Consider the following 24327-nt stretch of genomic DNA (forward strand, 5'->3'; position numbering starts at 1 on the left):
ACAGAGGTTTCTTCTTTTTTACCCCATTGAGTAACATTTTAAAAGTGGATCTTCCTCTATAAAGACAGACTTCATAACCATAACCCCTTTGATATGACTGTTTTGCTTTTCTGACTCATTTATCAATTAATTCAGACAATGTTCCATGAAGACAATAACTATGAGCTAAATATCAGTTAGATGCTAGAAAGAATGGATGAATAAAATAGAATTCCATCCATAGGGGATCTTACACTATAAAGGGAAGACATTAAGGAAACAGGTAATATTAACGAAAGTGATAAATGTAAAATAAAGGCAAACACAGAAGAAAGACAATTCTAGTCTGAAAAAAGATCTTGACAATAAGTAAGAGAGAAGGGGATAAAGGTGAAGTATATTTACAAGTTATAAATGAAGGAGATTGGTCATTGATTGAATAAGAGTTTGGAGGTGAAGGAAGATAAGACAAAGTCAAGGATGATACCCACTCAAATTGACAACAAAAATGGTGCCTGGGATGGGAAAGGTAAATAATTACCACTTGAATGAGTGATGTTCAGTCTCCTTTGTTAGCATTTGTATGTATGTTATAGGTTAAATGTGTTTCTGCTCTGTCAGTTTTCTTCTATTAAAATGATCTCCACTTCATACTCATCTTTGACCTTGCTGGGAGCCAGAATTTCAGATGTATTTGTCATTATATACTAGAAATATGCTATTAACTGCATTTAGAAAATGTGTACCAACACCTTTAGCTGCAATATCCTGGTATGACTTTTCTACGATGTTATGGAATAAGAGCAGCAAGCTAAAATCCTTTCCCCACCTTGTGGCTGGTAGGTCAAAACAGGGAGCTCAGAGGATGTCACCAAAAACAAGGATTCCACATTTTCTCTCTCTTAGTTTTACTTGACAATTGAGTGAGCAATGCCCTTTCAGCAATGCTGACCCCAGGCATATTGTAAATTCTATGAAACATGTCTTACTGTTTTCTTCGCCTGTATTGTTTTTCTTCCCTTATAGGGTACCTTGTAAAATGTCAAGGGTTTCTGCTGATTGCTCTGTCTCCACAGGTGATACATATACAGTACACACAACCATTCCTAGGTAAGGATTTTAAAGTAAACTATAAACCAGAGGGACAAACAGGCATCATACATTCATTTTTTAGTATAATTTTCCCTAGAATTTTATATATCCTGTGGATACTGCATGACATATGGATTGAGAAAACATTTTGGAGCTGCTTGTGATATCAGACCCTACAATCAATCATCTACTTCATTGCTGGGTCATATTGACTTTGTGTCTTGGTCTTTGTATTTTCATACAGTATATATATAGCAGGAAGGAGAGAGAGAGAGAAACATCGACGTGAGAGAGAAACATCGAGTGGTTGCCACCGACATGACCCCAACCAGGGCCGGGGAGAAACTGCAACCGAGGTACGTGCCCTTAGCGGGAACTGAACCTGGAACTCTCTGGTCCACGGGCCGACACTCTAACCGCTGAGCCAAACCAGCCAGGGCATGTATTTACATATTTTTTAAAATATCATTGTCATTCAACGAGTGTGGCTCAGTGGTTAAGTGTCAACCCATGCACTAAGAGGTTGCCAGTTCAATAGTCAGGACACATATCCAGGTTGTGAGCCAGATCCCCAGCGGGAGGCATGCAGGAGGCAGCCAATCAATGTTCTCTCTCATCGATTTTTTTTTATCTCTCTCTCCCTCTCCCTTTCTCTCTCTCTAAAATCAATAAAGAAAAAAAAAATTTAATTAAATTTATAAAAAATAAAATAAAATATCATCTTTTGGTGAACAAATTCTAAATATACTACTTATATGCTCATTAAGTGAATAATAATAATAATAATAATAAATCAGCTCACATCCATTGAAAGGCTTAATATATGTCAGATATTCCTTTGTTCCTAAAGTTCATCAGACTTGTTCCTCGCTTAGGTACTAGAACTATGTTTTGTTTCTCCTTGGACCTCATTGATAATGGAAAAGTTTTAAACCTTCTTAATTGTTGTTTTCTAAGCACCTAAAACTACCTTTGCTGCATAATATGCACTGAATAAATTTCTCTGAGTATATGATGAATACTGTTCATTAATTGTTTTATATATATTTGTCTTTGCTCCCAGACCCCACTGAAGGCAGGGACATGATAAATTCTGTATTCCACATAGGACCTAAAATTCTGGAACCGAAAACTCTGAGTACTAAAGCTGACTGGCTGATTATGTGTGTGAAAATCCAAAACATATACAACATTCAAAAGAACAGCTTTAGGAAGTGTGTTAGTTTTCTATATCAGCCATAACAAAGTACTATAAGCCAAGTGGCTTAGAACAATAAAAAGCTTTTCTCTCGGAGTTCTGGATGTCAGAAGTTTGAGGTCATGGTGTCAGCAAGGCTGTGCTCTCTCTGAAGGCTCTAAGCGAGAATCCTTCCTTCTTTCTCCCAGCTTCTGGTGGTTCCCAGCATTCCTTGGCTTGTGGCTACATAACTCCAAGCCTGGCTTTGATGTTCACACCACTTTTGCTTCCTCTTTTTACTGTATCTTCCATATATGTTGCTTGTCATTGGTTTAAGGGATCACCTGAATAACCCAGAATGAGTTCAAGATCCTTAACTTAATTACATCTGCAATGTACCTTTTCCCAAATAAGTTTACATTCATAGATTCTGGAAATTAAGACAAGGCATATCCTTTGGGGGCCACTATTGAGCCCCTTATAGGAGATGTGTGGTCTAATAGGGAGTGTATAGCCTTGGAGTTGGGCATACCCGGGTTCAAAAATCAGCTTAGACCTTTACCACTGGACCTTTAAATCTCTCTCAACCTATCTTTGTATCACTATATCTGCTTTTATGAATTGCTAAGAATGCTATGTGTGATAATGTATAGAAAGTGAATGGCAAAATATCTGGTCCATTGTAAATGCTCAAGAAATGTTCCCATCTGCCCTGGCCAGGTAGCTCAGTTGATGAGAGAATTGTTCTATACACCAAAAGGAGATGGGTTTGATTCCCAGTCAGGGAGTGTGCAGGAGATAACAGATCAATGTTTCTTTTTCACATTGATCTCGATCTCTCTGTCTGTCTCCCTCTCCTTTTCTCTCTCTCTCTCACATCAATAAACATATACTAGGGTGAGGATTAAAAAGAAGTGTTCCCATCCTCCTCACTTTCTAAGCACTTGAGTGAAGGTAGTTAACTAGCTCAAGGCTGTCTTCTGGATACCAGTTGTAACTTTTACAGTATTTTATTTGCTATTTCTCTTGTCAAAGTCTTCTCAGGGATTCTACCACTATGGAATCTTATAATAAAATTCATTAAATAATATACTCATAACTAAATACAACAAAATGCCCTGGCCATTTTGGCTCAGCGGTTAGAGCATTGGCCCGCAGACCAGAGAGTCCTGGGTTCAGTTCCCTCTAAGGGCATGTACCTCGGTTGCAGTTTGTCCCCAGCCCTGGTTGGGGTCGTGTGGGTGGCAACCACTCGATGTGTCTCTCTCACGTCGATGTTTCTCTCTCTCTTCCTTCCTCACTCCCTCCCACTCTATCTGAAGATAAATGCAAAACAGTCCTTGGGTGAGGATTAAATAAATAAATACAACAAAATCCCTTTAGAAATGACAACTAAGCTTCTTTCCTTAAGAGTTTGAAATCAACATTTATTTTTAGGTATATGGAGGGAGTTAGTAATAAAGAGGATTGGCCACTGTCCCTTGGTATTGCTGAGAAAGGGAGAATTCAATGGGTCATAAATACATCACTGAGTCTTCTGTGACACTATCCAAAAAAATAAAAAGGAGTTTCTATAAAATACCAGAGATGCTTGCCTCAAGTTCTTATTTTGATGATGCCAAGAATCTCACAAGATAAACTGTACTTAGAGAAAAATTAAAAACAAGTATTAATAAAATTAAGGACTTCAATAAAGGGGCATAATATAGAACATTTTAGACTTGTAGAACTTCAAAAAAATCCTTATTTATATGCCAAATCAATTAACATAAGCTTGGACGGGGGAAGCAATCATAATTTTATATGTAGAAATAAAATAAGATTGTTTCTCATATTGTATACACTCTTCAAAAATTATGTAAGTGTCACAGAGAAGTCATACTTAGCACTGTTTGATCAATTTATTCATTAATGCAAACATCCAAGATTCTTGATGAATATCTGTTGCACTCTGGACATTATACACGACGTGGTTAAAAAAAAAACAAAACATAAACACTGCCTTTCTAGAAGGCAGAGTCTAGGAATGGGTACAGACCTGTAACTAGATAAACGCAATGTTGTGTGCTAGGTTTAATACTAAAGCATAGGGGTAACATAGAGGAGGGAGGAAGTAAGTCCTCTGAGGTTCCAATGCCTAGCAGAATGCCTGGCAAATAGTAACTACTCAAAAAATAGTTGGTAGATGAATAAGTGATTGCCTGGGGTAGGTTTCAAATGGTAGACATGTCTAAATAAAAAATATTAAGATCCTAAGCTAGGCACTTTCAGATTGGAAAGAGAACGGTCAGGTTCCTGTTATTTGAGTTGCTAATACATGGAGGAGTCAGCACCTACAAAAGTCTTAGCACCACATAGCTGGGCTTCACTGAGAAATAAAACTCAGGATCTAGGACTAGTTCCAGGGATCCAGAGCTGTACCATTTAGGTGACTCAGCTACTCATCTTTCCTTTACCTGTAAATACATCTGATTCTCCTGCTTTCACCAGCAACTCTTGCTAGCCTCCTTTTCTTTTCTACGTACTATTTCTTCTCTGTGTGTCTTTGTTTGTTTCTGTGTGTCTTTATGTTTATTTTAAGATAGAGTCTCTATTCAGTATAGAGCAAACATAATGTGTGGAATGAATATTCAAGGACAATTTATAGCCTAGTGCCCAATCTTTATAGGTTCCTTCTTTGAATCAGAGAGTTGTGGCTGGCCAGGGGAAGTCATTTGACCAGAGTATGGTCAAATATGTATAAAAATAATAACTGTGGACATGGCACACCCTCAGAGAACTATTTCATGTGCTGTATAACAATCACAACAAGGTTGTTAGTGGTATTGTGAGAACAATTGAAATAAAGCAACCTCTTGGGGTATCCCTGAGTTATACTTGTAGTAATACTAACTACTATTTGTTGAATATGTAATTATATAGTTAGTGCCCTTTTTACACTATCTCAATGAACTCCAATCTAATGATGGGGAACCTAGACCTCAGTAAGGTTAAGTGGCTTGGTAACAGAGCTAGTAAAAGACAAAGCTACGGTTGAATTCACTTCTAGTTGACTCCAAAGCCAATTTTCTAACTGATACTACATGACTACCATTTCTAGACATGCAGTTCCACAATAGGTTTTAGGGGAACTATCGCAGCTAACAGCACATCATGCTTCACTCAGAAACAGAGTACTCTTCTACACTGTGTTAGAGAGAAGACCAGCCTATGTGCACATGACTGGTCTCTCGTGTTATGACAACCAGAACCCCAAACCTCCTCAGCTGGCTGTTCTCCTGGCCATGGCGAGAATGATTCCATTCATATTGTTATATTTAAATCTACTTAACATCTATTGGTGTCTATTGTGGGCATACAAAGACAAATGAAACGTGGAGACCACAAAGACAAATGAAACGTGGAGACCACAGCCTCAAAATCTTAGGGTTGGGAGACAGGTGAATAGCTTAATCATGACCATACCAAGTAGAATGGGTAAATGTAATAATAGAGACATTAACAAAGCAACAAAGGCCAAGGTAGGGGGAAGATTAGTTTGGCTTGAATTGGGGATTGGGAAAGTCTTTGAGGAAACTGGAATCAACTTGGGCCTTGTGAGTAAGTAGGATTTTGACTTTCAAGAAGAGGATAATACAACCAAAGACAGAGATAAGAAAAAATATAAGAATGTTAAGGAAACAAGTAGCCCTTTGTGTCTGTAGCAGGATACACCTGAGTGAGCAGGTAGTTCAGGGGGGAAAGATGTTGGAAAAGTAGGTTGAGAAGATTACTGAGAACCTTGCTTGTCAAAGAGGAGTGTGGACCTCTCTTTTTGGAAGTTTGGCAACTATAACAATTTTATTCTACCAAGTGAATCTTCCCTGAAATGCAAATTAGGTAACCACACAAATGCTGCCCATAGTGATTTCATACTAAGTGATAGCATCATTTACATTCATGTGCAGTGGCTGTGTGGCAAGCCAGCAAGTATTTTCAATCACTCTCCTGAGAACTGGGGCTCATAATGGCTGTCCAGAGTGTCCTGTTCACATATTTCAAATATAAAGAACACCGATTGCACACACTTATACTCAAGAAAGGGGATGGACTGAGAGAGAGATGGATTGTGCTGTGAGAACAGAAAGGATTTTTATTGACTTGTCTTTCATCTTGTGGAAGAAATGAGCATGATGTAGCATGTCTATTTATAGATCTCTAAAAATGCGCTCTAGTCAGGTAATCCTGCAAAATCAGGCAATGCATATATAACATAATAAATATTTAAATGTAATGAGAACTTCAGTTCCTCCTGAAACTAAGGTATTTCAGTGGCAACCTCAGATGGGGACTGACTCCGAAGGGGATGAAAAGTGTTACCATGGCAACTCCCAGGCTGACTCATTCATAGAGGACTCCTTAAACTTGTGACATGAGAGAAATTGCTTGAGGAATTTTAACACTGTACCAAAATACACATCGCTTCATGCAGATGAGAAAATACATCAGCATAGCCCCCCCTTTTTTTCCTCCCGAAGGTTCTCTCTGACATTTTTATACAAGACCTCTCCTGTCCTTCAGTCTCCCCCATGTTCAGGATGGGGAAATAGCTCCAGACGAAGTGTGGAAGATTGGAGGGAACTCGAGCTGCTGTCAGAAAATAAAACTCTGCATTATGCTTGAAGATATCACTTTAGTGGCCACACCACTTGCTAATCCTTGATTTCTCCTCACGTCTGATCTGGGGATTCAATTTCCAGTATGCTTCAGAGCTACGTGTTTTAAAAATAAATGTGCAAAGCCAGAAGTAAGTTGGAAAACACAGTACCAGAAAGTAAAGATAATAGAACTCACTCTACCTCTTTCTCAGTCTCCTCCTCTTCCTGTTTTTGTGTTCATGAAAATAAATTTTTATAGGTGACAGTAGGAGATGTTTTCAGGCCTACATCTCCTTTTGCTGCCGGGGAAAGAGAATACAAAAGGAAACTGATACAATGGGAAGTGACATAAACGGAGACAGGAGCAGATTCTATGGGACTAATGAACGCGTAGACATTGCTCATTTGGGAATTTGAAGAATGCTTCGGGAATATCCACCTCACTGTTTCTCAGATTATAATCTGAAAATTAATAGCATAATACTCTCCTTGAAAGCATCTATCAAAAAATATAGATTTTAGGACTGTTCTCAGAACCATTTTTACTAGCCCAAGAAGTCCTGGGGGTAATTATGTACATTGAGTGTGAGAATCATTGATCCAAACAACCTACTCACTTTACCAGATGAAAGAGCTTCCTGTCTGGGGATTTGATTTGCCAAAGATTACCCATAGGTTTAACATCCACTACTCCAGATCCTCAGAGTATTCTCATTAGCAAACCAAGTTTACCACATGATTTTTTTTCCCCAAAGGTAATGTATTTAGAAAAAATTTTAAGTGATACGAAGTTTAGAGTGTAACTAAATTTATAGCTTTTAAATATGCTTGAAAGGAATGTGTTGGACTGTGACTCCACAATTTAATTAGACATTTGATTGGCTGGGTAGTACATTATTCTCATCCATCTTTGTAACTGACGTCTAACATTGAAACATCCACCCACCTCCTTTTGTGGGTGGATAGGGCCCACTAAAAAATAATAATAATATAGTTTAAAAAGTGTGTCTCACCTGCCATTTACATCTTGTAGTTTAAATGAGAAAACAGTTATCTCTGCTAAAGATGGGAATTTTGTGAATATGCATTTGGAGGGGTTATCTATAGATCTGGCTACTCATACTATTCATCCTCAGCAATATTCTGTCCTTGAGGGATAACAGATGAAATGCCCTGCATTCACACACTGAAAAAGTATTTTGGTTCTCAGCCAGTGGGAAAAGAAAGACTGATATGCACTAAGCTTCCGTCCAGGGCATTGTCCTGGCTCAATCTATAAATTAACTTGATAATTTTATTGAATCTGGTAGCCTTGGTGTGGATGAGGACTCATTGATCTGTACCCCTGATCTCTCCACTCCCTTCTACCAGCTATAGTATCTATATCTCTATTTCAGGCACTTCAAATTAATAGCCAAACCAAATGCACCACCTTTCCCCTACACTTTGGTACTTTTCTAGAATTTGCATTCTTTTTTTTTGCATTTCCAGTATGTACAGTGACCAACTTAAGTAGATTCTCTTTCATTGCAATGTTTTATCTTTTTTTCCCTTCATACAACTCTTGCTCTTCTGCTCCCATTCAGATCCATAGGATATTTCACCCCTACTGTAATTTTTGGTTGTTTTTTCAGCTGGGCTGGCTGCCTGGGGATTATCCCTGCACTCTATTCCATTTGTTGATTCATTCCACAAGCAGGTTTTGGGCACCCATCAGACTGCAGGCACTGGGAATCACCAGATAGATCCACCGCCATGGAGTTCACAGCCTAGTGGAAATAGAAGAGCACCCAGCCAACTTCCCCTCCCAGTAATGCAGGCTATAATGAGAAGGGGCTGTGGAGCCTAGGAGAGGCCAAACCCAGATATTCTGGTTTCTGACCAGGGGAAAAGGTTATGGTTTGGCTTCCAATCTGAGGCCTGTATCAGGTGGGGACAACCAGGCAAAGGAGCAAGGCAAGAGGAATGAGAGTTCTAGGCCAAGAAGACTTCATAGCAATAGGAAAGACCTCATGTTTGAGTTAACTGAGAAGAGACTAGGGTGGCTGGATGACAGAAGAAAAATGGAATCAAGGCAGAAGTGCAGCTGGAGAGAAAGAAACAAAGAAAACACTTTGTTTGTCCTTAGGGAATTTGTATTTTTATCCTCATAACATTGAGGGGCCATTGAAAGAAAGTTGAACCTTGGGGGCAACATATTTGCAATGAAAAAAAAACCTTGCAATGCCACTTCACCTGCCACAACAAATAGATTGGGGGAGAGCAAGACAAAGCAGAAGGCTGGCTAGGAGCCCACTGCGGTAAATTCGGCGAGAAATGATAAAGGCCCAACTAGATTATAGCCACTGTAAACAGAATAGAGAGATATTTTTATAAAATAGAAATGCCAGGTTTATTGATTTACTTAATGTGAAAAGCAAAGAAGAGAAAAGAATAAAAAAAGGCCCTGGCCAATTTGGCTCAGCGGTTAGAGCGTCGACCTGTGGTCCGGAGAGACCCGGGTTCGGTTCCCGCTAAGGGCGCGTACTTCGGTTGCAGTTTGTCCCCGGCCCTGGTTGGTCGTGCGGGTGGCAGCCACTCAATGTGTCCCTTCACGTCAATGTTTCTGTCTCTCTCTCCCTTCCTCTCTCTCCCTCCCACTCTATCTGTACAAAAAGTGGAAAAATATCCTCGGATGAGGATAAAAAAAAAAAAAAGAATCAAAAAAGACTCACAGTTTCTGATTTGATCAATAGGGTGGATGATTGCACCCTTCACTGAGAATGAGGGTGGAAATGGAGAACACGATTTAGGGGGCGGTGGTCATGACTCTGTGCTGGGCCACGGATAGTACCTTCTTTCAGCATTCCATCATCTTGGTGTCAGAGGCATGGAAGTAGAGTATAGTAGCCCCCACCCTCAGCCAGTTTATGCTCACCCACGTCTCCAAGTGCATTAGGTAAAACAAACACAATCTGAATTAAGAGATTTTTAACCTGCAGGCATGTGCCAAGTTTACTTTTCATCTTACTGTCACTTAGAAATAATTTCTAGCAAGGGAAATTTAGTTGCTACCATAGCTAATGACTAAAGAAGCTTTTACTTGGAAGTGGTAAAATATTTTTTTAATTTGAAAGCCATTCTAGCAACAGAAAATTATTCTCCTTTCTGTACTCCTCGAGGATTATAATGAAACAAAATTGTCGTCTTTCCCTCGGCTAACATCTGAAGAACCATCCAGGGAAGTGATGAACAATTGATGGTACTTAGCATTCCGTGGGGGTGCTCCAGCCCACAGATAAGAGCGTGGCTGTGGCCTTTCTTGCCATCACCAGATGATGGAGGGGAGTTCATAGATAAAACATCAGAGAGGCCTGAAAAGTCTACATTAGAACTGAATGTTAGTGATTAATTGGCACCTATAAAAAAGCAAGACAGAAGTCTGTCTTAAGCAAGAGATAAAAGCCATGTCTTAGAATGAAAATCTTTTGTGCTTGTAATACATTTTTAAGCCATTGCTTGTTATGTGGCACAATGGAAATAATTAGGAATTTAAAGTAAGACAGAGGTGGGTTCAAAATCACAACTCTGACATTTTCCTGCAGAGTTCCTTTGGGCATTCCTAAGCCTCAGAGTCTCATCTGTAAAGAGGGAATATTAATTTCAACTTCATAGAGTTGTCATAGGCTTAAATAATATATAGAAAACGCTTAATCAAGTACTGGTCATATAATTAAACATTCAGAAATAGGCATCTCTCATTAAACTTGATAACTTAGCTAAAGAGAATAAAAATATGTTATACACTGTATTACTCTGTAACATGCATTAAGCTACTTAATTTTCCTTAAGTATTCAATTATAATTTTCATGGTTTCTTGGGCTATTACACACATTATTTCAATGTATCATTCCAGCAGACATGTTGATAGTTTTCCTGCCCATCACACACATAGGGAGATTGATTTTCAGACTAGTTGACACATTTGCTTCTAGATCACAAAACTAATGAACAATGAATCTTGAACTAGATTCCAACTCTTTTTTTTAATTTAATTTACTTATTTTTGTTACAGGTGTTTCTCCTTTCCCCCCCACTGATTTCCCCTCCCCCTCCTTCCCTGCCCTCTCTCCAGCTTTGTTGTCCATGTCCATTGTTCATGCACACATGCATATAAGTTCTGTGGTTTATCTCTCCCCCCCCACCCCCTCTTCTGAGGATAGTCAGTCTGTACCCCACTTCCACATCTCTGGGACTACCCCATTCCTCAGACTGTTATGTTCATTATATTCCACAAATAAGTGAGATCATATGATACTTTTCTTTCTCTGTTTGGCTTGTTTCGCTTAGGATGACACTTTCCAGGTCCCTCCATGTCGTCTCAAAGGATAAGAGATCTTTCTTTCTTACAGCTACATAGTACTCCATTGTGTATATGTACCACAGCAGCCTCTTTAATAAATGGTGTTGGGAAAATTGGACAGCTACATGCAAAAAGAATGAAACTAGACCCTCAACTTACACCATACACAAGAATCAACTCAAAATGGATCAAAGACTTAAATGTGACTCATGAATCCATAAAGATTCCAACTCTTTATTTTAGCCAAAGACCTAGTTGATATTTCAGTTTGTTTCAGCATGGTGTTAGCACAGAGGTCTTATTCCTAGTTAGGCCCAGTCTGCATCTACTTAGATATGCATGTTTGATATAGGGCCAAGAATGACTGTGAAGCTAGTGAGAGGGAACTTAAGTTTACCAGAATAATTAGCTTTAGAGTTTACAAATCATTTTTTTTATCTTGAGAAAGAAATTTCTAGAGTTTGATTTTTCCCCCTTCCTCTCTCATTACGTAGCATAACATTGCCAGAATCCTTCTCTGCAGCAAAGTCTGCCAAGTCACTTTTTGGCTAGATTCAATCAAAGACCAACAGAAGTCTGAGCATATGCTCAATGAGTATGAGCCACTGGAGATGGCCAACACGGGTATTTATGTAGCTCTTTGGTTCGTAAACCTGACTTTAAGTCTTACTTCATGCTTTTTATAAATTTGAATTTAGTTCAATATTTTAAAAATGATGTTACCAAAGGAGAAATCTATGGCTTTATTTTTATTTACTTTAGTAAGTTATCATACAAAGCTCCAGAAAATAGCATCATATTAGGCAAAAAATGCAATAAACACCAACATTTGTGTCTATATATCTATTGAAAGATTACTTTGCAGCATTATTTATAGTTGTATAATTTTAAAACAACTTCAATATGATGAATAAAATTAATAATAATTTTATTAATATTCTTATAGCCATTGAATGGAATGAGCCATATCTCTATCCATTGATTTGGAGGAAATCTATGCTGTGCCATGAAGGAAAGAAAGATTCACAGAATTGAGTATAATATAATGCTATATTTGAAAAGTAATGACTAAAGTTCCATGTATATGTTTATATATCCCTAGATAATTGTATGAGCATGAGCAAACACACAAAATATTGCCCACCAAATCACTAATTGGCTAGTGACAAAATATAGGATAGAGGAAGAGAGGGTGATAAGCAATAAACAAATAAACAAACAGATGAATAAATAAATAGCTATAAAAAAAAAAGTAGCAATGTTCATGATTTTTTAAAAAGTAGTATATATAGAATACCTATCTAAAACGTTGATAGAAAAGGTAGCCACTCAAATTTTAGCAAGCGAACATGGTAAAGTTGACATTTGGGCATTATAATTTGCTACCCATTTGTATTTTGAGAGATCCTCAGGGACTCCAAGGGATCATAACCCACAGTCTCCTTAGAATGATAATTTGGTGGGAATCCATCTTCCTCTTTGAAAGCCTGAAAATAAGATTCTTGAGGTGGCCTAAGGATTTCTTCCTGGGAAGGTATTTAAAAGCTTTAAGAGATATCAGAAATACCTGATTACCAAGAATTGCCAAAAGAGATATTACTACATTCACGAACAATCTCTTCTTTCTCACCCAATTAATTTTAGGTTAAGAATTCCTAAGATCTCATTCTCCTCCAACAGAACATGACCAGACCTAAAACCCTTACTATGGACTACTCCATTTTAAGTTCTATACACATTTCAAAATCACAAATCACAAAAGAAGACTACTTTCCTGGGCTTGAAAATTATGACAATTTTTTTTATCTCTTTTAAGTAGTGTGTATGTGTGTTTTGATAGACTCTTGGTTTAATTCAGATTCTCATATTCTATCCCAGTTTTGCTCTCATTTCATAGCTTGGCTTTCCTAAGGTGCCCTGCATACCATATACTGCTTACCATTCTGGTCATGTATTCATTGTCCAACTCAGGATGCTCTGACTAAACCACCACATTCTGAATATATCTCTAAATACTCCATGTAGCTGATTTTATCTCTGCCCTAATTTAGTTATTGGGGAAAATGGAAACACTAATTTTTTTATGAACCTCTAGAACTAAGAAACTTTGAAAAATTTAGTATGTCATATGTAATTATATTGTTTACAGTATCAGGGAAGTGTATGAATCATCCTCCTAATAAATTAATCATCAATCTAATATTTTGTTGATAGTTTTGAATATTTACTAACTTGTAAGTGAGCTTGAAGATTTCACTGAATAGAAATCCATTTTTAAAGCTTTAGTATAAATAGATTTATACTTTCAAAGTGTTGGAGCTAATAATAAATTTCATTTGATATAATTCAAAATATGTCTATTAATATTTTGTTGAAAGTCACTATTTATTCCTAAAGAGTGAATTTGCTTTGAATGCCATGTGTTTTTACCATCTCCCAGAAATTTATCAATCTCCTGTATTAGTGGGAATTGTAGACTCATTAATCTTGAGTGATTAGAGAGTAGAAATTCTGGATTATTAATTATTTTAGTTAACTGAAAGTCCCTATGTTTGTTATCTAAGTGTGACCAATTTTTCAGAATCACAGATGAGTTTTCACTAGCAAGCTTAGTGCTGATATCACGTGCTTGCCCCCAAACATGCAATAATACTGAATTCACATTTGGCTAACATATTTGAGTACCTGCTATCCACTGTGTATTATGCTAGGGCCTAAAATTACAAATCTTTGTCCTTAGGGAGCTCAAAATCTAGTGGGACTGATTAATAATTACAAAATAAGTACTACAATCAAAGTAGAAACGTGTTTTTTGGACTCAAAGGGTGAGTGACTAATCTTCGAATCAAATTTCCCAGGGGTTCTGTCCCCTTCTCATCTTGTACTATCTCCATGGTGAGCTAATCCATTTCCAGGGCTTCATCTATCACTGGTGACTCACATTGCTGCATTTCTCCCTGAGTCCTATTCTGACCCATAAGGACTTACTTGGCAGCTCTACGTGCAAATGTCACAAGCAACCACAACACAAAGCAGCCCAGAATGCATTAGTCATCTTCAGCTCCAGATCTTCCCCTCTTACTGTTATCTACCTGCTCACTTAGGTTAGAAACCAGGTGGTCATCCTTGATGCTTTCTTCAAATCCCCCAATCAAAAGGTCACCACATTCTGCCTTAAGTATTTCACACACTTTTTCCTCTTCTTCACCTCCCCTTCAGTGCTGTGTTAACTCTGACTTACCTGTTCTGTAGATTAATGCCAGAGCTTGTTAAACTGATATTCTCCCACTCAATAATCTTGTCTCCTTGAGTAGGCAGCTTCCAGTAAAGAAGAGTGAAACCACTTTGAGTTCTCTGAGTATGTGAATTGGAGGAAGTTTCTTGCAGGGTCTGGTTACAAAGGTGATGGAAGAACTAATAAGCCTGCAGAGGACAATGGACAGCAGGCCAATTTGGAAACAAGCAATGTTGAGTCTCCCCTACTGGCCTACGGGCTTCTTGAGGCAAGCAGAGGAGATGTATTATTCAACATTTTTTCCTCATCATCTGGTATAATACAGACCTTTAAATAAAGGGGTGGGCAAAAGTAGATTGATAATAAATAAATAAATAAATAAATAAATAAATAAATAATAAACTTGTGTATTGTGTACTTACGATTGTAAATCTATTTTTGCCCACCCCTATATAGTAAACAATCATTGAATGTTGACAAAATGAATTAGTACTCTAATAACCTAAGATTTTCTTAACTGAGAAGTTTCTAGAAAACTGTCCCTTCTTCAGACCTAACATTTCAATATATCATACCATGGAAACAACTCTAATTATTTGAGAATCTGATTGTTTAGATTCTAGGATATGAGACATTTAAACTGTTACCAAATGAAACAAAAGTTTTATCATATCTATTTCAAGAAATTAGATTCATTGTATAGAAAAATGTTATTTTTTAAAAAAATGAATCTTTACAGCTTCTAAAGTAGATGTTAGTTACAACTGTTGAACTTCTCATATTGGTGTTGTCTCAGCTTTATCCAGTGAGACTCTCATGTAGTTCTTTATTTCAGAACACCGTCCACACTTCAGTCGCCATACGTGTTTCATATATCACCGCGTGCCCATGTGATCTCCTTAGGTGACTCTTGTTTGGTATAGGCCTATAACTATCAATGTTTCTGTTCACAGACAAAGTTGATTAATTGCAAAATTATGCGGAACACAACACGAAACTGACAAAAATTCAGACTACACAGTTGGATAACCAAATGGGGTTATTTAGGATGAGACAGAGGTAAAAAAAAAAAGGTGATGTTCTATGAGGCACAGCATGAGGCTACAGTTGTTGAAAAAAAAATCAATAATAAATAAGAACATGGGTTTTGGCGACAATAATAATCCCTGTGTTTTAAAGATATAATAAGACATGGCTAAGGAGCGAGCACAACAAACATATGCAGTATGAATAGTTAACATAGTACTAGATGGCACTAAGATAAAAGTTTAAAAATTAACAGCAAATCTAGAGATCCAATGAGGAATTTCTGCTGCTGATGTACATAATGGTGACAGTGATATGCAAAACATTAATTTAAACTGGAGGTTCCATTAGAAACAGACGTGTGGTTAATTTCAATTATAGCTTATATTGGTTTATTTGTCAGGCCATTTTTTACTATACTTTGTTTTCATGAGATGCAAATTGTGTGTGGATTTTGTTCTTTCTTTATAGGAGGTATTACTTGATGCTAACATATACACTTAGTCTCCAGGTTACCTTTTTTTGGTAATTGTCATTGTGTTTGACAGGGAATTGTCTTGGTAGAAGTAAATATTTCCTTTTTCTCTCCTTGCTTTCTTGGTTAATAAAATTAATATGTATTCCCCACCCTTTTTATTCAGTCATTTAATATCTCTGGGTCTCAGATTTCTCCTAATACCTCCTTTTAAAAAAAAAAATCAAGAGATGGGCCAGATGATAGCTCTTCCTGGGTTTTCTTAATGTGTATAATTGTTGCTTAATGAGATTCTAATATGGATGTTGATCAGCATCATTAATATGGCTCTTTCTGATTAGAGGAAATAAAGATGGAATCAACTTAGCACAAGGAAAGTGGAGTTTGTCATAATGAGACAAGAGAGCTCATTAGAGATTGAAATATTGAATGTGCCCAGACCTCACAGAAATAAAAATAAGAAGTAGAAAGTCTTCATGAACTTGGTTGCTCATTCTATAACAACATCAGACTCTTCCTCTTATGGCTATTTTCTGCATCTTTCTCTATTTTCTTTCTTCCTTTGCAGGCTGCCTTCCTCTTTTTATTCGTAACCTCCCCCATATCATAACCTCATAATAGCAGCGCAGCCCTAGTTAATATCATGACCTTTGCACTTGGTTCTAAATCTCCTGTCTCAGGACCTTTATCCAATAGCGAATGTCTGGGAGAGTGCTCTGATTGGTCCATTTAGTTGTTTTGAGCCAGGCACAAGTTTATTGCCTTCCTGTGGATCGGGTGTTCTTAAGTAAGATATCCACTCTCCATTCTCAAGGTGGGAGGGGGACAGGATTATGTGACATAGAACTTGTTCTTGCTCAGTCAGGAGGGGCTGTAGCCAGGCCAGTTTCCATCGCAGAAAGGACTGTAAAAGTGGTAGGCAATAATGCACAACTGTACTACAACCAGCCTTTGGGGAAAGCATCCTTAGCTTTGGAAAGGGCAGATCTCCAGTTCAAGTAAACTGGCATATATATATTAAAGGAAAGATGGATTTGTATTTGGGACCCCTTATAATGTCTATTCAGATTGATGAAAGATAAAATACAAATGTGAGCAAGAGTCCTGTTTCTTTACACACACACACACACACACACACACACACACACACACAGCCTTTTGTGAATCAATTTAAAAGGGAGGGATTGATCCTTCTAAATAGATGCAACATTATAAGATGTTAAAGCAATATTTTATCTCTTCACTAACAAATTAGCCTGACATTTGCTGATTGTAGAGGCAGTTAATAAGGGACTCTCACTTTTCCAACCCATTATGAAGTCTTCTTAGAACTTATCCTGGTAAAATGCACACTTCAATATATTTGCATAAAGCACATAGCTCTTCTTCCCTATTCTGATGTTAGATAATTAATGGATTTTTATCAAATGATTTCTTATGGTAAAATAGCAAATTATAATGATCTAATGCTATCATTCACAAAGTTTTGAGGGATATATTAATATCTTGGGGTAGGCATATTAGTATACATACTTTTCATGATAAATAATGATAGAAGGTTTTGAAGTTATTTTGACTGATACCAAAAAGAAAGATATTTTTATCTAAGGCAGAGTTTCTTAACCTTGCACTGCTGATATTTTGAACCAAATACTTCTGTGCTGTGAGAGCTGTCCTGTGCAGTGCAGTATGTGGAGGGTAGGGGCATCCCTGGCCTCTACCCACAGATGCTAAGAGAACACAGCAGTACTCCCAGTTGTAACAACCAAACTGTCTCCAGACATTGCCAGATGTGTTCTAGGGGGCAAAATCGCCCTGAGTTGAAAAGTACTGTGTAAAACAAATGTTATCTTTATTGTTCAAAAAAATGACTTTCATTTATTATAACTATTTTCTTATTTCTTTAAACATTTTTAGATTTAAACGGTATATCCTTTTGGAGCTCAATTGGGCACTCCAATTTGCTATCGTCTTTCTTGCTTTTCCTCAATGAATTAAATTCTCTCATGCCTGAATTAGCCTGACCAATTTCATTAGCAATCTCACACCCATTAATCCCATTAATTTGCCTCAGTGTCAAAGAATCCCCTACGGCCTAGAGTTTCTAAATATGTCACACTTCCTCTCAACAAGTAGTTTGCACAGTTGACAAAGCTGGTCAGACACTTGTAAATATAACTGGAAGAAAAATGATTTTAGTGTTTTTTGCCAAAGTATTAATATTTTTGTGTTCTTCCTGAGAAAATTTTTTATTCTCCTTGAAGTGCTTGCTTTTTGGACTAATGAAGAATGAATAGAAAATCTTTTGTATGAGAGAAAAAAAAAACAGCAATTTTTAGCCTTCTGTTTCTATCTAAAAATAAGATACACCAAAATGATGTCATAGGTTTTGTTATATTCAGATATTACTGTCCATATTTACCTTAAGGTTCAGAGGGAAAGAATAATGTATTTAAGGTGCAGTAAGTTGTCTCTCAGACATGTAAATCATAAATTCTACCATAGAGAATATGCCTATCTCACAAGGTTCTGAGGAAAATGGCAATAGTAGCTATGAAGGGCTATAAAAACTACAGAGTACAGAACATTTTCTGGGAGAAAAAGATTATTGTGCATGTGGTATAATACAGACAGTACAAAAAGGAGAGATTGCTGTGTTTTAGGTCTATCCGTAAGTTTCATCATTATCACCACAATTATCATTAACTTCAAAATGTTTTTATTAAGGTTATGAATTTCATACATGTGGCATAATACAGACAGTACAAAAAGGAGAGATTGCTCTGTTTTAGGTCTATCCATAAGTTTCATCATTATCACCACAATTATAATTAACTTCAAAATGTTTTTATTAAGGTTATGAATTTCATACATGTGGCATAATACAGACAGTACAAAGAGGAGAGATTGCTCTGTTTTAGGTCTATCCATAAGTTTCATCATTATCACCACAATTATAATTAACTTCAAAATGTTTTTATTAAGGTTATGAATTTCATACATCTATAGCTCCACTTATCATAGAATCAGGTTCTATATTAGAAAAATAATTCTAGACATGCATAGGAAGAAAAGTTCTGAAGGGTACTTGTCCCACATCACCCATTTCCAATTGCAACATATGAGCATACATAAATTTTCACTGAATTACTTCTTATTGGAAATAAGGTAAGTTATTGCTTTAATTTAAAACCATGATGTAACTTTTAGTCAATGTTTATTGAAAACAGAGTTTTGTAGAGCAAAGATCTTACCACATGTGTATAGTTCTCTCTCTACAGGAAACAGAACAGTTTCCAGAAAGAGAAGGGGAAAATCTACACACACACACACACACACACACACACACACACACACACTTACGTCTCTGCAGAGATTACTCATGCTTACATTATTTCCTCCTTTTCACTCTCCAGTGCTTACTTACCACAAACTCATATTTTAATTATAGCATATATTATTAGAATATTATTTTGTCATTATAATCCTGTATACTTTGCAATGTTTCCCAGTACACATTAAAGCTTTATTGAGAATGTGAAGTAAGGATTTCACTTCTTGGTCTCATTGTAAGGAAATCCTTTGTAGCACTCACGAGATTCTGGAAGCTTATGGGTATTCAGCATACTTTTTTCCTTTTTATTGAATTTATTGGGGTGGCACTTTTTAACAAAATTACACAGATTTCAGTCATAACAGTTCTATAACACATCATCTGTACATTGTATTGTAGGTTCGCCACCCCAATTCATTACCATTTATAACCCTATACCCTCCTCCACTTTCCCCACCCCCACTACCAGCAGTGAAACATGTATTTTATTGCTGATTGTGCTGATCCCCATGGTAAACTTTAGAACAACACGTCTTTGGCTAGTTATTCATTTTTATACACTGGCTGAATTACAAGCAAGAACTCAACACCAAAACTTACAACTGATCACAAACAGTTGCTTATTTTCATGGTCGAAGAGGTCCTCCTGCCTACAAGTTTTTTCATAAACATCTCTTTTAAAATAGAAATGCTTATGAAAATGAATATGTAATTTGGAAGTATGATCTAAATCTTTAAATAGCAATGAACAATTTTGAAGATAATATATTTGTTTAGCATATTACAGTTTCTAAAATACTTTCATCATAATTTTCCCAAGTAATGCTCTCAATAAGCCAGTGAATGGTATTATTTTTATTTTTAAAATAAGGCATCCAAGGTACAAAGGGGTAAGTTAGTTGCTCATGGTTACATAGCTCTGCATGTGGTAGATCTTAGAATCAAGGTATTTTGGAATCTAAGACCCAGGATTTTTCTAATTTATTTCCCTCTAAAAAGGTATTCTGTGAAGAACTTGAAGAGAATGAAAATGAGAATGGTAGAAATTAAACAAAGAATTGTGTATAACTCTGCATGTTCATTTTTTGTGGGGGATTGAAAGTAAGGTGGGCCCTGGCCAGTTTGGCTCAGCGGTTAGTGCGTCGGCGTGCGGTCCAGAGAGACCCGGGTTCGGTTCCCGCTAAGGGCACGTACTTTGGTTGCAGTTTGTCCCCGGCCCTGGTTGGTTGTGCGGGTGGCAGCCACTCGATGTGTCCCTTCACATCGATGTTTCTCTCTCTCTCTCCCTTCCTCTCTCTCCCTCTCACTCTATCTGTACAAAAAATGGAAAAATATCCTCGGGTGAGGATAAAAAAAAAAAAGAAAGAAAGAAAGTAAGGTGGAAGGAGGTTTTGGACCTATAAAGGAATTTGCATGATTAAAGGCAAATAGAAAATATTCTTGTCATTGAACAAGAAAGAATGGCTTTGAATTATTGTAAACGGTTTCTGAGTAAACAGTGTAAACATTCTTGAATATAATGATTAACAGGTACTGGAACTCACTCCAGAATGAATATTGTGTTATCTCTTAGGATTTTTCATAAATACGTAAGTATCCATATAAGGATCTAGATGAAGTATAATTTGCTCACATGTAAGGTATAATGTGAGTCAAGGTTTCTCAACTCGTGGTGGGTAGAGTACATACTACTATGTACAACAATGGCAGCACACAGACATTGCGTCGGACATAGACATTGTGTTGTAGTTACGCAGTGTTTTCTTAACGGCTACTGTTCACAGAGTCACTATTGACACATAAATATCATTTAAAAGAAAAAGTGTACCTTCTGTTTTTATTATATCAGGACCCATGTCTTTAAGACTTTATGATTTCATTGCTACCACTTATTTTTTTCAAATGGACAACTATCCTTTGCATTAATAAATTTCTTTGACCCTGGCCAGTGTGGCTCAGTTGGTTGGATCATCGTCCCATACACCAAAGGGTGGTAGGTTCAATTCCCAGTCAGGGCACAAACCCAGGTTATAGGTTCAATCCCCAGTCAGGGTGTGTGCAGAAGGCAGCCAACCAATGTTTCTCTCTCTCATACTGATGTTTTTTACTCTCCTCTCTTTGAAATCAATTTTTTAAAAAAGAAAATAGACAACTAAAGATCTAAGATAATCATTCCTCTCCTATAAGTTTGACCCATTTATTCAGCTCAAATATTTCTGCCTCTCACTGCCAGGGGAAACCTGGGAAGAAAGAACAGTGCAAAGGGGCATCTTTATTGTAACCTTTTATAGGAGGTGAAAAAACAAACTCAAGTACAAACCCATCTCTGACCTCAAACAAATTCCTGAAACAAAGCAAGAGTGAGGATAAGAGAAGAATTGATGAGAGAACCACTGATGTTGTTCTCAGGTCAAATGAATATCTCCATCCAAATGTGCTTTATAAACTGCCTTTAAGGACTGTTAGACACGTTGTCATTTGCTAGGAAGATTCAGGTAACAATATTGATAACCTTTATAAGGCCAATGGTATTCATTCAAAAGACATTTACAGTTTGCAAAACACCTTGTCCTTTTAAGTTAATACATTTTCAGTTATTATTTAGCGAACACTCCTTCCAAATATGTAGTACTATAAATATAATATCCAGAGATCGATTTTTGTGAACATGGATCTCTTGGTATAATTTCCCTTTATGACCTTCCCCATGATATCATCGCCTTAATTTCAAATATTAAAATTCAATTAAATGAATTTTCCCTAGGTTGGTGGAAATGATTGTGCATGCATTTAATTATTGCTCTAGTACTTCTAATCTATTAGTTTCTTTATACATAGAGGTGCAAAGGTCAACATATTTAAATGTAACCTCTTAGGGGACAACAGAACCAGACCATTGGTTTCTGGGCATCCACAATACCACAAACTATCACATTCTTTTAAAAAGGCCAATGAGCCCTGGCCAGTTTGGCTCAGTGGTTGGAGCGTCGGCCTGCGGTCCGGAGAGACCTGGGTTCGGTTCCTGCTAAGGGCACGTGCTTCTGTTGCAGTTTGTCCCCGGTCCTGGTTGGTCGTGCGGGTGGCGGCCACTCGATGTGTCCCTTCACATCGATGTTTCTCTCTCTCTTTCTCCCTTCCTCTCTCTCCCTCCCACTCTATCTGAACAAAAAATGGAAAGATGTCCTCGGGTGAGGATAAAAAAAAAATAAAATAAATAAAATAAAATAAAATAAAAAGGCCAATGATGATGATGATGATGATGATGATGATAGTAAAATTCTTTTTTTTCTTCTTCTTCTTCTTTATTTCACAGGATTATACACTCACCATGTACTTCCAACAGTCTTGGAAAGACAAAAGGCTTTCTTATTCTGGAATTCCGCTAAACCTCACATTAGACAACAGGGTAGCTGACCAACTCTGGGTACCAGATACCTACTTTCTGAATGACAAGAAATCATTTGTGCATGGGGTTACAGTGAAAAATCGAATGATCCGGCTGCATCCCGATGGAACAGTTCTCTATGGACTCCGGTAAGTGGTTTTGTATTGCTTGTTTTACTGTTATATTTTATGTGTTTCCTTGTGGAAATGGGCAGAGGGGGGAGAAATGAGTAAGAGAATATATAGAAGCTTTCATCTGTGTCATACAATTATACTAAAAACCAGAATATCTCTTTTGGAATCATTTGAGCTAAATTTAGGCAACTTTGTCCTTTACAGGTAAGTGAATTACTTGTCCTAAACTTTAAATGACAAATAGTAATAAGGAAATGTCCTTGCCAGACAGAATTCACATCTAGGTTTTTGTAGAAGTTATCTATTTTTAAACTAATTGCTTGATTATCACAGAGCCACGCAGACTGAACTAAAATGTGAAATGTGTTCTAGGTATTCAGTCTACTACTTAATTCTGAAAGGGAGTTGGGAAACAATGTTTTAAAGAAGTAGGACAATATTTGTGGTGACTTGGAGAAGATCCATAGCATTTTTATTCGCTTAAATATTTATGTTTAGTTTTTGTATTTAGGTATATGATTTATATTGAATTAATTTCTTCGTTACAGGTGAGGTAGAGGTTGAGCTTGTTTTTCCATATGGCTATCTACTTATTCCAGCACTACTTATTGAAAAGACTTTTCTTTTGCCACTGGATTGTTTTGGTGCCTTTGACTGAATAAATAGGAGTCTATTTCTAGGCTCTATTCTCTTCCATTGTTCTACTTGTCCATCCTTAGGCTGTATCACAGCATTTTAAATGCACAACTCTACATCAAGTCATCAAGTCGGATCCTACAACTTTGTATTTGCTGTTTAAAATTGCTTTGAATATTCTAGGTCCTTTGCATCTCCTTGCCAAAAAAAGACTGCTGGGATTAGAATTCAAACCTGCATTGAATCTACAGGTCAATTTGGGGGAAACTGACATCTTAAAATCATAAAGTTTTCTAATCCATGAACATGATATATCTACATTTAGTTTAGATCATCTTTAATTTATATCAGCAAAGTTTTGCACCATAGTGAGTTTTGTTTTACTTCTTTATATTTTTAAGAATCAAGTATTAAAAAGATATTGTGTACTTATAGAGGTCTATTATTAACCCTCATGTAGTTAGGGGTTTTTAGGCTACAATTTTAGGCTAAAATTCAAATTAGCTCCCAGTTTTATGAAATATCTGAATTGTGACATATTATTGTAGAGTATTTAGGATGGTGGTTCTTTAATTTTTTGTCACTTCTTGTGATCCCTTTGAGAAGTTGATAAATACTATATATCCACAAACTCATACAGCCCCAAGTTTTCCTAGTATTTTAGAGGGTTCATCAGCCTCATAAAATTTTCCTTACACTATTGACTCTAAGATAAAACTCTTGCTAAGGGCCAAAATCTATAGCTAATGTCTATACATACACTAATACCCTTAAACAGTATTGCAAGTGGAAATAATACATCTGTGGAAATAAAACTTCTGAACTTAACCTACTGGTTGGTTATCTTTAACCTTATTGCTGTATACTCTTTTCA

At 36.9% G+C, this 24327-nt stretch overlaps 1 protein-coding gene across 4 annotated transcripts in view; it reads left to right on the forward strand.

Moving 5' to 3' along the window:
• GABRB1 (gamma-aminobutyric acid type A receptor subunit beta1) overlaps nt 1–24327 on the forward strand; it is a 356673-nt gene that overhangs the window by 112529 nt on the left and 219817 nt on the right. For all 4 annotated transcript variants that reach the window (XM_036271342.1, XM_036271355.1, XM_036271360.1 and 1 more), the window contains one exon: nt 22612–22832. In XM_036271342.1, the coding sequence (XP_036127235.1) occupies nt 22612–22832 (221 nt within the window). The remainder of the gene's footprint in view (nt 1–22611; nt 22833–24327) is intronic.

Source organism: Molossus molossus, unplaced genomic scaffold (genome assembly GCF_014108415.1).
Source record: "Molossus molossus isolate mMolMol1 unplaced genomic scaffold, mMolMol1.p scaffold_m16_p_1, whole genome shotgun sequence".
In the NCBI taxonomy this organism is placed as follows: Eukaryota; Metazoa; Chordata; class Mammalia; order Chiroptera; family Molossidae; genus Molossus; species Molossus molossus.